This window comes from Anopheles stephensi, chromosome 2, assembly GCF_013141755.1.
Source record: "Anopheles stephensi strain Indian chromosome 2, UCI_ANSTEP_V1.0, whole genome shotgun sequence".
NCBI lineage: Eukaryota > Metazoa > Arthropoda > Insecta > Diptera > Culicidae > Anopheles > Anopheles stephensi.
The window spans coordinates 21,700,715-21,716,283 of NC_050202.1; the positions used below are offsets into that span (position 1 = coordinate 21,700,715).

Genomic DNA, 15,569 nt, shown 5'->3' on the forward strand with positions numbered 1-15,569 from the left:
ACTTACCACTCAGGCCCATCAGGTTTAATTATTCCAGCGGTCTGACCGACCTCCAAGCCACAGTTAAAGTTTTCTAACGACCCACCAAACGTACCTGTGAATTGAAGAGAAGAGAAAGTAGATCTTACTTTACAAGACAATCAGGTGAAAGCAATATATTTGATTGATCTTTAGGCGTTCTAGCAGGCTGTGATTTTGGACCGACCAGCAACAGTTAGTTGCATTCTCTTCATGAGGCAGTTCTGAGATTCTCTTCCCTTTCTCGTTTCCACATAAACCGAAAACGAATCTCCCTTCAATAAAACAATGAATTCTTAATGTCTTTCTGCGCCACCTTTCTCCCAGTGTCTTGCTCAGACAAATAAACGCCCTCCAATAAAAAACAGTTAACCAATCAAACCAATCTCGAGAGTGCCATTAAACACCACCACAGTTCAGATTCAACAGAACTAATCCAAAGAAAGGCATGTAGTGCAGCAACTCATTTAACGACATTTGCTTCCATTTCGTTCTACGAACGAAGTTACGCTGAAGCTTCATAATATCTTCTTTCGCCCAACAGTGCTCGATCGTTAACTTTGCGTCCGAAAACGGAACTTTGGAACGAGCGAAAGACAGCTTGATAAAGAAAAGTGATCGTTCAGCTGGTAGTGCGTGATACCAACTCCGTTTAGAATGGCTTAAGAGGGAAAGCTTCACTTCCAGAATAAAAGCCTTCGCTCAACTCTTCTCGGACGCGAATGATCTCGCCCAGAGTTTACGGCTTTAGGTGAGGTTTTTTGTTCAGTGGAGCGGAAAACGTAGCTAAACTACCGCCTCCAAAAAGAACACGCTTTTAAAGCTACCACCTACACGGCTTCCACCTATAAGGGGAAGGCGGGGCGTTCCATTTCCCCGAGATCTTTCAGCGTTTTTCGCCCAGTACGATCGGGGCGTCGTACTGCTGTGTTAATGGGCGGTCTGTGTGATGAGTTCTTTATGCGCCTTCTGACCGCGAATTTAAACTCAACCGGCAGTGAGTGAACGGGATTTGTTTTATTATTCTTTTCCTCACCGTAACGCTGACGAACTTAACCGTCCGAAGAAGAAGGTGAGTTTCTGAACTGAATTTCAAAAATCCACTCCAGGTGATGGGTTTTAAGATAATTTTATTCACCTGGCAGCTTTTTTTTTTTGATACGAACCAAGAGAATTCCTTTATTATTGTGCAATTTTTGAAGCATTATGGCGCCGATGCACCTTTGCAACAGGTTTGACGAGTAGGCCGAGTCATCAAAAGCAGCGGGAAATCGCACCCTTTTAACGCCCGACCGTTCCCAACCGCAGTGAAGTGACTGGAGAGCGCATTAATTTCCTGCATCCAGATCAGCGTTTCGTGGTGTATAATCTGGTTCTGTAGATGCGTGAAGGAACACGATCGTAACCTCACATTATACGGCTACGGGCGCATGGTTGTACGGGCTTTCTTCGTACTCCGTCGGAAAACGTGTCCAAGCGAAACGATTTGTAAACAGCGCGGTCAGGGAAGAATGCCGAAACCCTAACTAACCCAACACGTTCGCGTGAAGGTCGTCGGCATCGGAAGAACGCGACCGTTGAAGAGTAAACTCAAGCTGAGTGTTGGGCAGTGATCGTCATCTTGAGGATGGCAAGAAAAATAGGCCGCTTTAAGCACAACATTAATGACCATGAATGTTGCATTTCATCGATCGGAAAAGCATATCGCTAAGTGGATTATAGAGTACAATACTCTTGCCTGGCTTGCAGATCTAGGCATTAACGTGCGGAATTAATCCCTGGCCCATTCTTAAGTGCTTAAGTGAAATCATTATCGATCGACCTGTCCAGTGGAGCTATTTATTCCTCAATCAGCATAACTGCTCGTTGAAAAGATCGCCGATCAATAATCCTTAACGCTTTACCGTTTGTGTATGCAATCAGCAATATGCGGTAATGCATGTGGTGCAGACGTAAATTAAATAGCAAAATAAACAGTTGCTCTCTGAGTGGTTTGATGCTCTGAGTGGTTGATACTCTGGGTGGGTGAGAAATTATTTATGTTAAAAACAAATGCTTGCTCGATTTAAGTAGGAGCACAGTTCTAAATGCTTCTTGATCAATTTAATTCGTTAGTTCGTGAATTGATCATTTGCTACATCTGTTTCCAATATCGCTTGCATGTTGAGCTTCTGTGGTACTGCTTTTAATGAGCTGTTCTATTGGAACTTGCTGCAATTTGTGCCTTGAAGGATTCCAATATGAGTCACTGTCACAATACAGTAAAGCAATGGCGAAGATGATTTTTAGATTATTTCTCTTGTCAATCAATTAAAAAATTAATAAATAGAAAGAAGATTGCATAGCATCAAGGGTTTTATAAAGCTTATCATGTTCATTCGCCTGCAAGTATGCAATGCTTAACACAAATCAGTCTCGAATCAAGTTGTTTGTGGATAGTTCCGGGGGGCAATGTGTAGATGTTTTCACAATGAATGATAGCTTTAGTTACACGTCGAGTCATTCTGTTGCCCAGAAGATTGTCCATCAATTGTGTTTGATTATTAACAATATTCTTAATGTAGACTAAATAGACTACTGAGAAGAAAGCTTTTTCTTCCTCGGCACTACAACCTCGAGAGGTCTCGGCCTGTCATTTCTGGCTTTTTGTGACTTAATTTTACCCGTAGTAAAGTAGTCAGCCTTTACGTACGTACGGGGAGGCGGTCTGGATGGGATTAAAACTCCGGTCCAGTCGTGTGAAGACCGCCGCCGCTGTCGCCTCGGCCACCGGATCGCCCAAGAAAAAAAAACAAGACAAGAAAACTTGCCTGCCTCGAATAGTATTAAGGCATTACATGTAGAAATTTATGAAATCTTTCTAATACAAACTGAACTATTTTGACAGACAGTGCGTGTTGAGTAAACCAAACTTTGTTTGCGGATACAAACGCCTTAAAGTATGCAATACATATTAAAAAGCTAATAAAATTAGGAAGATTTACGAGACTTTAAAGTACCTTCATGTAGCTATTCTATGCAAAAAGCTGTCTAAATTATTCAAGCATAGATTGAGCTGATTGCATACTTTCAGGCGTTTATCACTTAGGGCAAATATTGCAAGGGAAACCAACGGTAGGATCATCAAGATACACTTACTTACGCTCAATCCCGCTTAATAAATGCAGATAATTTTATTTCCTTACCTAAAAATCCATATTTCAACGCATGTCTTATATTTCTTTCCTATTATTACACTCTAAATTGAGCCTTATTGCCATTCAATGGTCCAGCCGTTATTTTATTAAAGCAAACTGCTTACCGTCATTTTCGTTACCTTCATTACAAGAGCATTACAGCGGCATAGGGGCATGATTCAATTTACCCCAAAAACCAATTGCCTATTAAATAAAATATGAAACTTTTTTTGGGAGATTTTTGTTTTTTGTTCTCAACGTTCGCAACGAAACAACAAACCAAATCGAAGGGCAATTGAACTTTTTGGGTTCCTTTTTTTCTTCTTGAATTTTCTTGCTCCACACGCAAAGGTAGTGGATGATTACACACAAGCACACTCACACACACATTCGTTTACTCCTAAATGACCCAACATGGGTTGCGTGTGCCCGACGGTGGTGAGAAAAACATTACCACCAAAACCTTCCCAATGCCCCCCCCCCCCCCCCCCCCCCCCGCTATACCAACGAAAACACACGGCCCAAACATGCCCAACTGGCTACGATAAAATGAAATTTTCAGACCAATTTAAACGAGAACCTTCTTCTGCATGCACACGTTTGCGTCGGAGGCGAAGGTCACCTCGTGCAGGGTGAGTACATGCAGCGTAGGCTGTAGCCTCCTCCTTCTTCAAAGCTGTTGGTGGGTTCTTTCAGGTTGGGCTCTTGTGGTGTTATTCATATGCAAAAGAAATGGTTTGCTACCTTCACAAGCAGTTCTTTTCAAACGCACATGTGGGGTGCAATTTTTCTTTTTTTTTTTGTACCACTATTTACAGAACCGATCAGCTCCTTACCAAGCTCCTTCCAACACTTTCCGGTACTTGGGACCGAAACTTTAATGACAAACATTCCCAAAAACCGGTTCAAAGTGGGTAAAAATTTGAGCTTGTTATTGTACCATACCATTTGCTACGCTCCGAACATATGTTTTGTTTTTTTTTTTATTAGGTAAGGTTCCCCTGACAAGAACGTGGAACGGCAGCATATTGGAGGCAAATTATAAACACACTCCACTGCATGCACAAACGTTTCCCATCGAATAATGATAGGGATTATGATAATTACCGGTGAATAGGAAGAGAGAAACCATATGGTAAAACGTCATTTTTGTCAAATTTTTGATCAAACCCAGTCTCCATGGTAAAGAAAATTCGCTAAACTTTGCTAAATGTAAGCAAATTTTTATTTGGCTTACAAAAATTAGCTCGAATAATTATTTCTTGATTCTCAGCCACAACGATAAAGCCATTTAAAAAATGTTATTTAAAAGAGAAAAGAAGAATCAACTCTTCCTACCTAAAGCTGTGTGCCACAAAGAAAACTTCGAAACGGACAATTTGATTCCATTATGCGCTCGTAATCAATGAAAAATGCTAGCACACTGAAGCACACACACACACACACACACACCAATTGCTCGTTTGTTGGATGATTATGTTGCATGCATCATTACCGATGATCGAAGAGAAGAATTTGCACCAAGAGCACAAACTTGCTGTATAAGCAGTTGGCATTGAATGCGTTTATGCGTCGGGGATGATCAGTGAAAAATGGCAACGAAAATGAAACCAGGGAAAGCAATATCGTTTTCAAATCGTTTTCGAAACGAGCACTGTGGGGGAGAGGGTGGGATGTTAATAGGATCGTGGGTCGTTGTTCTTCTCGGCAGCGTGGTATAAAGAGTGAAGATGAAATTAAATCGCCGCACCGTACGCACGCATTGTGCTTTTCGTTGGGTGCTTCAAAAAGTTCAACTTGTTTTTTTTTTCTCCAATCATTAATTTTTGTTATGAGCTCGTTTCACAGCCAAAACTCAGCAATAGCATTTTGAAACACATATTATGACAAAATCACATCAAACTAAGTAAGTAAGTTTTACTATTGCTGGTGTGTAAATAAAATAAAAATTAAATAAAAAATGAAGCTTAAAGGGAATAAAAATGGCAAACACAACCAGTGTTGCTATCAGCATTAAATAAACCGAAACACAGTGCAAAATATATTTAACTGGGAATTTCATTACAGAGTTTTGGGCGGTCACGGCGCCAGTCTTGTTCTATAGTCTTCTATAGTTTAACAAATTAAATTATCAAACATAGGCAGGTATATTAAACTTTATATTTTTATACTTTTGATAGTTGGATTACGTTTGGAAATTTATATTTTTATCACTTTGTATCGCTAGTTTAATTATACATTTTAGATAGTTTAGATCGTTGCTCAGATATGGAGTAACTCTGTGGCGTTGAAGTAGATGCTAAGGAGACAAGGTTGCCATCATATCTCATTTCCTCTAAAAATGACAGCATCAGCCGTGGTGTAATTGTAGACCCTTTATCAGTATTAAAACAAATTCTCCAAAAAACACCATACACGAATGCGTTAATTCGAAGGCAAAAAAAAACAGCTGTAACAATTTAAATCATTTTCTTCTCAAATTATTCATTAAGCGTTATTCCCACTTTAGGATCTGAAGCTATCTGAAAGCTTTTGATAGCCATAAATTGTCCTAAAATGCATTATTCAACAATTCTTTTAATTATAACATTCTTTATTTTGCAAGTCTTCTGGTGTCATTCTAAAACAAAACCAGTTCAGTTATAAAAAAAAAGGAAAGTGTCTTTAGGTGTGTATTAAAATTGTTCAAAGTATGGCAATTTAGAAGGCTAATAAACGATATTGAGAACAGTAACAATCTATTTTCCGAGAGCAATAATTATGTATTTTTTTCATGAAAACACGAATTGGATTAGGTTTTCAACTTTGACTGAGCATTGTATTTTAAAATAAAATACCCAAACATAAGCTCGGAATAAGTATCACAACTTTCGTAGCAACCCCACCATATCGAACACATATCATACGCCTCGCGCTGAAAGCTTCCACAAGTGAAAACATACACACCCGGACAGAAAGCGTCACACAATCCATCTTTCACCGTTCCATGCTTCTGGGAGCATGCCACAAATCGTACATTCAAAGCTGATGTCTCACAAATCACATCGAAACTTCAAACCCAGACAGCGCAGAAAAGCCCACCACCAGCCCACCCAGCCCATGCCATTCCATTTCGCCATAAAACATGGTTATGATTGACGTCCGCAGCCGTGTGTGTATGTGTGTGTCTGAGTGCTATTAGTGGGATGGGAAACGGAACGACAGTGCGGGATCGAAAAACAACAACAAATTTTATCCCCACCCAACACACACACACGGCCTCACCACAGATCCAGCATTCAATCAGTGGAAAATCGAACCCAATTCGCAGCACACTCTGGGGTGGCCTTCGCAAGAAACTCCGTGGCGTGACGTCTCCCCAAAAAACCCATCCCTGGCCACCTCAGGGGGTGTTCCCAATGGGGGGAAACATTCAGACAATGGTGCAAGATTGAATCTTCATCACCACCACCACCACCACCTTCATACCGACCTGTGCTTGATTGGTTCTGGTGGCAGTGAAATGAATGGAACGAGAGGAAAAATCGAAAGCACACAGAAAAAAAAAATCCGGCACACAGTGTGGGAAGCAAGAAAGAATCCATTTTCACCTGCCAATGCTTTTGCCACCCAGAGGGTACGCGTCGAAGGACAGGTATTTCCGTTCCGCTGTTTTGGGGATGATGAGCTGATCCGATTCCACCCCGTATTACCGTGTATCCCTTTCTTCATGGCAAGTAATCAGCACCTCGACAACCCCTATCCATCGTTTGTTGTATCGCTGGACGGTGCGAAAAGCCTGTTGGCAATATTCAGTTTTCTTACTTTCAGCTTCCCACCGAGGTGAATTGTTTTTGATTTCCCCGTTTTCAACACCTGCGATCCCGGAGACGTTTGCGAAACTATTAAAGCATACGGCGAAAAGCGAAACAAATCGTGCGAATTCCCAAACCACACACATACACACACACACTTTATCGATAGTTTTCCTCGCTTACAGCGGTCCCACCACCCATGGAGCGCTGCCTGCCTGGGAACGGAGATGCTGAGAGAGAAAGAGATGAAAAGCTCCCTAAGCTCCCTTTTGGGAAATGAATTTGCCTATCAATTGGATGAGGTGTTTTAGGAACAAAACAAAAAGGAAAGCATAAAAAACGATGCTCTCCGCCGTCACAATTCCCTGTTTTTGTTTTCAAGCCATAAAGTTGGAATTTGGCTGATCGCTTTTCCAATCATGCGGTGGCGAGTGGTGCGGTGCCTGCAAATTGGGCAAAGAAAATGCTTTCGATCCGATGCCGTGCCACAGACAGCTCGCAAAAACACGGGGCGTGGACATGGAGAAAGTGTTAAGGCTTTGCATTACATGATCGAGTTTTCATGTCAGTGACGATCAGAGGGAAAAACCGCCGGTCGAAAGAAAAAGTGAAGGGTGCGATGCACCACCACACGTGTGAGAAAATGACTGATGTTGATGGCAAGGTGTAAATCTTTCTCACACCCTTTGTGGCACACAATCTTGTGTGGTGATTTTGTTATAGATGCTTCAAATGATTAGTGAGGAAAACGGGTGAAATTTCGACTGCATAGGCAATGAAAGTGAAATTTAAAAAAAGGCTCAAAAATCTGCCCAGAGATGTTAAAGTGAACGTAAAAGACAGATAAAGCAAACTGAAAACAACATGTAACAGGCGCATTTAAAGGGAAGAAAACATTATCAAGTAGTAAAAACAGAACAAAAAGTAGTGAAAACAAAGAAAAACAAAACGAAAGCGTTAAAAGCAAAGAAAAAAACAATTGAAAATAGAAATCAATGAAAAACATTAAAATAATAAACAAAACAAAAATATTAAAAACATCTAAACATAAAAGTGGAAAAAAGGGAAAAATCAATAGTTTTATAGAAATTAACGAAATACGAAATATGTTGTAATAAACGGAAAATACACACAAGAGAACCCGATTGAGGGAAAAAAAGTGAACTAAAGTATTCAACAAGATGAAAAGAAAGCAAATGAAACAAGAAACGATCCCCGTAAGCGGAAGAAAATAATTCCAATAACGAGATCACAATTTAAAACCTTGACTCGTTTTGTTTTCTTCTCTTTTTTGTATGCCTTTCCGGGAATAAATTGGTGCTCTTTCATGCGAAGATATAATTTCGTTTCCTTTTATCTTTCATTTTACGTCTCAATAAGTGAGTTTTTGTTTTGTTTCTAATTTTTCTTTCGATTTTTTAAATTTAATATTTTCTTAAGCAAAAGTTTGAATAATAGAGTTGACTTCCTGTTTTTGTTTCTTTTTTCCACAGCTTTAGTACTTTACTGAGCCTGTTTCCTCCTGTAAATTTTTGCTGCAATCATTATCTAATACTTTTCTTTTCTTTCAGTCATCTTAAGCATTCGCATCACGTCCCAAAAGACCCCTTCAAAAGAGTTCTGGAAAACCTTAGGGCAATAAACGTACAGTACTCAACGCATAGGAAACGTGGCATTTTAGATACTTCTTTTTGCTGTGTTCATTATTATTCGGCATCCTCTTCATTCGTTCACTACAATCGTTACAATAATAATTCCCTAGCTATTGGTTACTTCACTATTACTGTTGCTGCCGCTGCTGCTGCTCGTTACCATCTCGTTTAACTAAGCTGTAACGTACCGTTTGAGCATGATTGACTTCGTCTCACTGTGCGCTTCCTTCCTTCGCTTGTTCGATCGAACAATTAATGGATTTTGTTTCACCCACCCTTTTTGCATGATTTTGCAGACTCCCGAGAGAAAGAGAGAAACTGCCGCCTCCTATACAAAAGCGACACTAATTATGAGTATTGTTTTACCAGTCGAATTTTGGAGCCTTTAATTAACATCGCCGCGTGTCTGCGATCTCTGATTTCGCTTTGTTTCCTGTGTGGGAAATTTTGCACTGCCAGGCACGGATTCCCTCTATTTCTAGTCCGACTAAATTTGTCACCGTGGCTGGGAGGAGGGCCGCAGCTTTCCTTCCCTATCTCCCGAGTTTTTTGTGTGTGCAATTCCCTAGCTGGCTTGGCCACCTACCACCTACCTACGGCATGCTGTTTAGCTAATCGGGATCATCGCGAAAGTGGTATGTAATGATGACCGTTATCCACGAGACCGCTAATTTTGGAAGATTATCTACGACCCGCTTTCGACTTCATGGGTTAGTTCTCTCGGAGGAGCCGCCCACGGGGATTGCCGCATGGGAATGGCTTCTAGAGATAATTATACATTCGAGCTGTAGAGATAAAGCAGAGCTGGAGTTTTTTTAGAATCAAGATTAGTTAATTAAAATTGTCTTTGAGTGGTGAATGGGAACCGCTGGAAGAGGACTCCCTTGGGACATTCGTCCAATTTTTCCTTCTCTTTGGGAATGATGAAAAACCTACGAAGCTCTGGGGCTATTGGGACTCCTACACTAGCTACACAAAAAAAAATCATCTTGAGGCACTTGTTGGTATAGTCTTCCAGTACTGAGTATTCTTAGGCTACTCTGCATCTGCAGGCACGACATCTTGAGGTACACTGATCTACGCTCTCTATATCTGCACAGTCAACAATACACGCCCCCTACCACAGCACCTCTAACCTCCTCTACATCCTAAAAACGAAAAACAACGTAACGATACACTAATTCTACAGTATCCCGGAGCTAGAATATCCCGCACCGCTTCTGGAGCGGTTTGCGCTTCACCAATGGCCTCGTCAGGGTGATCGTGTTGCTGGCAGCTTTCGACTGAAACGTCGGACTAAAGGCACTGATCGTCGGCTGGCTGATCGGGGCCGACTGGCTGTACTGTTGCTTCATCATCTGGTGGCACTTGGTCGCCAGGTACCGGAACACGGCCGCCACATTCACGTCCTCCTTCACGGACGTCCGGATCAACCGGCAGCCGAGCGCGTGCGCAAGCGCTTCCGCCTCCTCGAACGACACCACGGCCTGATCCATCAGGTCTATCTTGTTCTGGACTAGCACGGTCGGTATTTCGCTACACTCGTTCTCCACCTTGCGCTTCCACTCGCGGATCGCCTCGAACGAGGCACGGTCCGTGGTGCTGAAGGTGAGGACGCACGCCTGTGCCCCCCGGTAGTACGCCTTCGTGATGGCATCGAACTCTTCCTGACCGGCCGTGTCCCACAGCATGATCCGTATGTCCTCCCCATCGATTTCGATCTGGCGCTCCAGGAAGTCCACCCCGATCGTTTTCTTGTAGTCTTTCGTGTAGATACCCTTGCAGTATCGCTGCACCATGGAGGTTTTGCCGACGCCACCGTTCCCGACTACGATCACCTTCAGCGCTATCTCCAGCTCCTCCTCTAACATTGTGAGGCTGTGTGCTATGTGCTTTGAACTGAAAACGAGCTATAATCGTGTGCACTCAAGAACAAACCGGATCTTGTACACTATCTCCAATGTTCGGAGATGTTCGAAGCTCTCACGGAATTACCTCCTTACACGGGCATCGATTTCTCGTCCAACATTTTCTGTACACGCATGAAGGATTAGTTACAACACACATAACGACACAAGGCCTACAGGGAGTACATGGAACAGGACAACTCCCGTGAAGAGGACCGCGAAGAGAATTGTTGCGTTGTCTAGACTAAGACTGCGTGTCAACGGTCAGCAAGGTCTAGTAGTGTCAGTCCCTGCCCGATAGTCGTCGGTGGTACACATCATGGGAGTTCTAGGGAAGGGAACACGAACACACAGTTTTCATAGTACGTCAACCTGCAAATTTGTAAACACACGAGAAAAAAGTTGTTTTTTTAAACGCGATGTAGTTTGCCAATTCTATACAACTAGTCCATACAGCCAAATAGATACAGAGTTGTTTAATGGTGCCACCCAACGTAGTCCAAGTCCAGCTTAAAGTACAATTTTTCTACATAGAGTTTGTGTCAGTATTCGTTAGTGCTAGAGCTATGACCACAATAACTACAACTATTTTCCAACAGTCCAGTGTCAGTACCGAGCGAGGTGCAGAAAGGTTAATCGAAGAATCAGTCAAAGCTATCGGGAAACGCTGTACAAGATTGAATCAATATTTAACATACACCGTAGAAAGGAACCTTGGCTTCCAGCCACATTTAGCATGCATCTCATCAATTCCTAGCCCACCCCGTGAAATTGAAATTTGATCAATCGTACCCGGCAACATAAATAACAAATAAGTTTCTTGCGTGATTGCTGTTCGTTATAACGAACCTGCCGTACTCCATCAGCTCTTTGCCAGTTGCAGTTCCATTTCCACAGGCAAAAGTACATCCTTGCAAGGGGGTTAGCCTACTCAATCGTAGCTCTGCAAAAGTTCCACAGATTCCGATGGATATCAGTTACGATTTTAGCTAGCACAAAAACTCATCTCGGTCGATACAAGAAGCAAACCGTCAATCACAGCGTTCTGCGTGAGGAATCGGAAATTTGCATAGCAGCAAATCTTCGAACAACGAACGAGTTGTTAAGAGGAACACTCTCTACACACACTGCCACATAAGATGCAAAACGGGGCGGCAATAACGATGAGCGAAGAAAATGGCAAAGGATTAACATAAATAAATACAAACAAACTAATCCAGAACGGTCCGGGACGGTGTTTGTTTTTCCTTCGCAAAACCGTTGACAGCTCGGTGTGCCGGGGCAGCGTTTTACTATCGCCACGCCAAATGGAAACACTGCCCGGTTTTAGTTGCTAGCCTCTTTTGCTCACTAGCGAGCGGCGATAGTTTTTGCCCGTGCAGAAATCTTCACCAGACGACGGCCCTCCAGCGACTCGAGCGACTAGAATTATAATGAGCGTGTCACTTCTTCGCACCCGCGACAACCCTGCTACAGTTGAACCGGGGTGAGATCACACATATTATTCCTCCTAGATCCTCACACCACAACGATCCTCCACTTATCGAGTGCACTTCATCCTCCCGCTGGTGAGGTTTTTAGCCGTCTTCAAAGCGAACTCAGCAGACAGGAAAATTGATTGAAAGAATCGATTTGGCGGAATGCATAAACCATAAGCATTAAGACAGTCAACCACACCGGGGGAACTCTGCGTGCTGCCTACCCCCAACAAACAGGAAAAATCCCCCCCCATCCTAGGTGCAGTGTACAGAAAAATGGTATTATAATCAATGACCCGAAGCTGTACGATTGACTTTTGAATAATTTCTCGCCTGCGGTAAGGGGTTCTCTATGTGGCCTGCCTGTGTGTGTGTGTTGCCGTTTTGCTGTCGTAAATTTGATTTGCTAATGCTAGATACGATTGGTGATGAAGACTTGCGGACAGGAATGGCCCATGGACCACAATTAACCTTGCGGGTAATGGGATGCAAAACAACAGCGATAAAGGAGCCATTAGTTATTTTTGAACTAGGGTTTAATTGCATTCTTGAAGGAAGGAGGCAGAGTTCTTGCTATCTAGAAACTTCCCCTTTATGAGTCAGTTTTGATAAGCAGATACGCTGTTTTTGAGTGTGGTGTCCAATACATAGATCATTTCTTCGCCGTATGTTTTGATCACATAAAATGATGTCCATGCCAACGTAGAAGCAGCTCAGAACTAGTCGAGAAAGCTGTCTAAACTCATAAGAAACATTCCAAAGTCTTTACCATCGACACGATGAACTTACGTTCATGACTTGATATACTAACTTAGTTGCTATTGTCTGGATGATGTTGACAAATCTTTCACCTCGAAAACCACAAAAAAGACATTCCTGACATCATCAAACTCACCGCCCATTTCTTCACCAACTTTCCCCCAATGGAGAAAACATACACCATCCTCACTCCCCTTAGTTGTCCCGCACTCCGCAAAAGTAGGTAACTAACAAGTTCCCATAATATTCCACAGTCCGCCCCTTTCAATCGCAGGAGTTCTTTGTGTCGTGCAGCAGCCCGCCTTACGCTAAAATCAACTTGCCTAAATGAAGCCAAAGACGGCGCAAACTTGACATTGCACGTTGCCGCCCATCATCACGTTGCCGCCCGGTGGTGCTCTACAATTACCATTACAGCTTGCCGAGGGAGCGAGCAACACAGCCTGCATCCGTCCAACCCATGAGACACTGAGCAGTTTGCAGTTCTCACCAGCCTGTGGGGGCCGCCACCTCTAAGACACCAGACACCAACGTCAATCTCGACAGCGTCTTCTCGGCCGCGTCAAATTAAAACGAGCAAAATGTATCCTCACTCACGCTCGAGTCGCGAGCCGAAGATGACAAGCGCCCGACAGTACCGGCCTCCCAACCAACAAGCAGACACTATTGAGCGATTTTGTTTGCAGCATGGTAGACATGGTTCGACCTCCAGCACCCGCCCGGCTGCTCGTTACTTCCCATCCCCAAATTAACAGTGCATCCGTAGCGAAAACTTTCATCCAATTTGCGTGTCCCATATGTCTTACCCCATGGGAGCGTAAATCGTTGGTTTTTCGTCACCAAAAACAAAATATAAAATGGACGGGAGTGTATTATTTTTTCTTACTTATCGTTTACTCTACTGGAGAAATTTTGCATCGGAAATGTGTTTGAGTCACGACAGCAAGTGCCCGACAGGCAACCTTTTTGCTTCGGTTTGCGTGTCGCTGATGTGTTACAATTAAATTTCTCCGCGAAGGTGAGGTTTTTATTTGGAGCAGGAATATGGGCGACATATCTTCACTGGTGAGATGGCTCATTATTCCTGTTATGGCGCGAATGGTGTATTTGTGTGTTTTGGTAGTAGGAAATTTACATGATCTCGATCATATGAAGCAAACAACGTAGTTTACGGTACAAAAAGGTAAGTTTATATAAATTCTACAGAAATTTGAGCTGCGATATGTTTATGGCAACAGATTGTAGACTAAGATATTTTGAAGCTTAGTAGTAAATAATACAGCGCCATCTTGCGGAAATAAGTGATAACAGCCAAATCTGACAGCATCAAGACAGAGGTAATCATTTATCAGTAAAAAATTGCGATATAATTCCAAGAATTTTAACTGTAAAATTTCTTCAGATAAACTACATAAGCAATAGATGTTCTTCAATCTCTATAAAAACCCTAAAGCTACATCATTAGCTACAACACATCGCAAACTTCTCACACTGCATTGCCAGAGATCGCTCGTGGCTGATTCATCGATCGACAGTTGCCCTAGGCATCTCAGCTGCTTTCTAAACTCTTCACCACCATTTCACTGCCTCCAACGATTGTCTCACCTCTGCCAACACCCGAAGTACAAATGTGTCATCGTACCACATCATTCGGGCGGTCGCGACAAACATGTCGCCGCCGCCGCCGCCGCCTGTCTCAAGTTCAATGGCACGCTTCAAGGAAACCGCAGCATGACGCGCCAAAAAGAAACCAAAAAAAAAACAAAGCGAATCTAAGATCATTCAACTAATATGTACGTTCTGTTTGGTCTCCGATCGCTCCCGGCAGTGAGCATTTGGTAGGAAGGTATTATTATTACTTTCATTGTGGCACTTTTTCCACGGTGAAGTGAAGATTTCCTTCTTTATTGCACTATGTCACATTCTCGCCTCTTTGTGTGGTTTCTTTTGGGAAGGATACAAATTTTTCACCATCACTCGGATCTCCCTCGGGTCTAACCGGGTCCGAAACGGATGATGATGATAATGACGATCGTTCGCTCCAGTACGCCTGGACGCCACATATTAAGATACTGCTCGGATGCTGTTTGCACGCCGAGCAGAAACATATAATAATGAGCTCCGAAGCTACGGAGAACTATTACCCCGGGCGACATTAGAACGAGCGGCGAGTCCACAAGTGTGTCGTCCCTCGAGGGCAGAACACAGAGCGACACTAGTCGGATAAGAGAATGAGGTTTTGTACCGATGGAAAAAAAGCTGCCCAGTTCAAACCGATGACATAAAGCGTCTTCTGGTGGTTGAAAATTCCAAGAAATCTTCATGGAAGACATGTTCTAGATGTGGTTACAGATATCACACAAAAAAAGATACGAGCAGTGGTTTCTCCCAAGGCTTGATAGTCCCAGATAGCTTCAAGGAAACTTCAATCCGTTACTAAAATGTAAAGAGAGGAGGGGATAAAAACACCCAACCATCCAACTTTTCTTTACTTCATATTCCTGTGGAGCCTTCTTGAAGATGGGCAACCCTTTCAAACGAAGCATAAACAAGCTTAGATAAGAATTGACGGAGCTGAAGACGGTGATAGCAATAAATGAATTCTCTAGTCCCTGCAGCCATCCTATACTACCATTGTCGTACAGACGGTGCTGACGGTGTGCAGTTTTCCTTCGAGATTGTAGATGAGTCCATAAAAAGGGAGAAGCGAATCAGATGCAATCATTAGGAGATTATCATGAGATATTTGTTAAATTCATTGAGCTTTTTTTCTCGGCGCTCAATT

At 42.7% G+C, this 15,569-nt stretch overlaps 2 protein-coding genes across 10 annotated transcripts in view; both read right to left on the minus strand.

The window, feature by feature from the left end:
* LOC118504922 (protein yippee-like CG15309) overlaps nt 1-15,569 on the minus strand; it is a 99,856-nt gene that overhangs the window by 34,138 nt on the left and 50,149 nt on the right. For 2 of the 7 annotated variants that reach the window (XM_036040001.1, XM_036039999.1), the window contains one exon: nt 7-94. The exons of the other annotated variants lie outside the window; for them this stretch is intronic. The gene's annotated coding sequence lies outside the window, so the exon portion shown is untranslated. The remainder of the gene's footprint in view (nt 1-6; nt 95-15,569) is intronic. 7 annotated transcript variants of the gene reach the window in all.
* The window catches only part of LOC118504921 (ras-related protein Rab-23), a 56,906-nt gene continuing 49,995 nt past the window's right edge, over nt 8,659-15,569 (minus strand). For 2 of the 3 annotated variants that reach the window (XM_036039995.1, XM_036039994.1), the window contains one exon: nt 8,659-10,919. In XM_036039995.1, coding sequence (XP_035895888.1) covers nt 9,840-10,511 — 672 coding nt within the window. In that variant the 5' untranslated portion in view covers nt 10,512-10,919 and the 3' untranslated portion in view covers nt 8,659-9,839. The remainder of the gene's footprint in view (nt 10,920-15,569) is intronic. The other variant, XM_036039996.1, reaches the window with a different exon arrangement.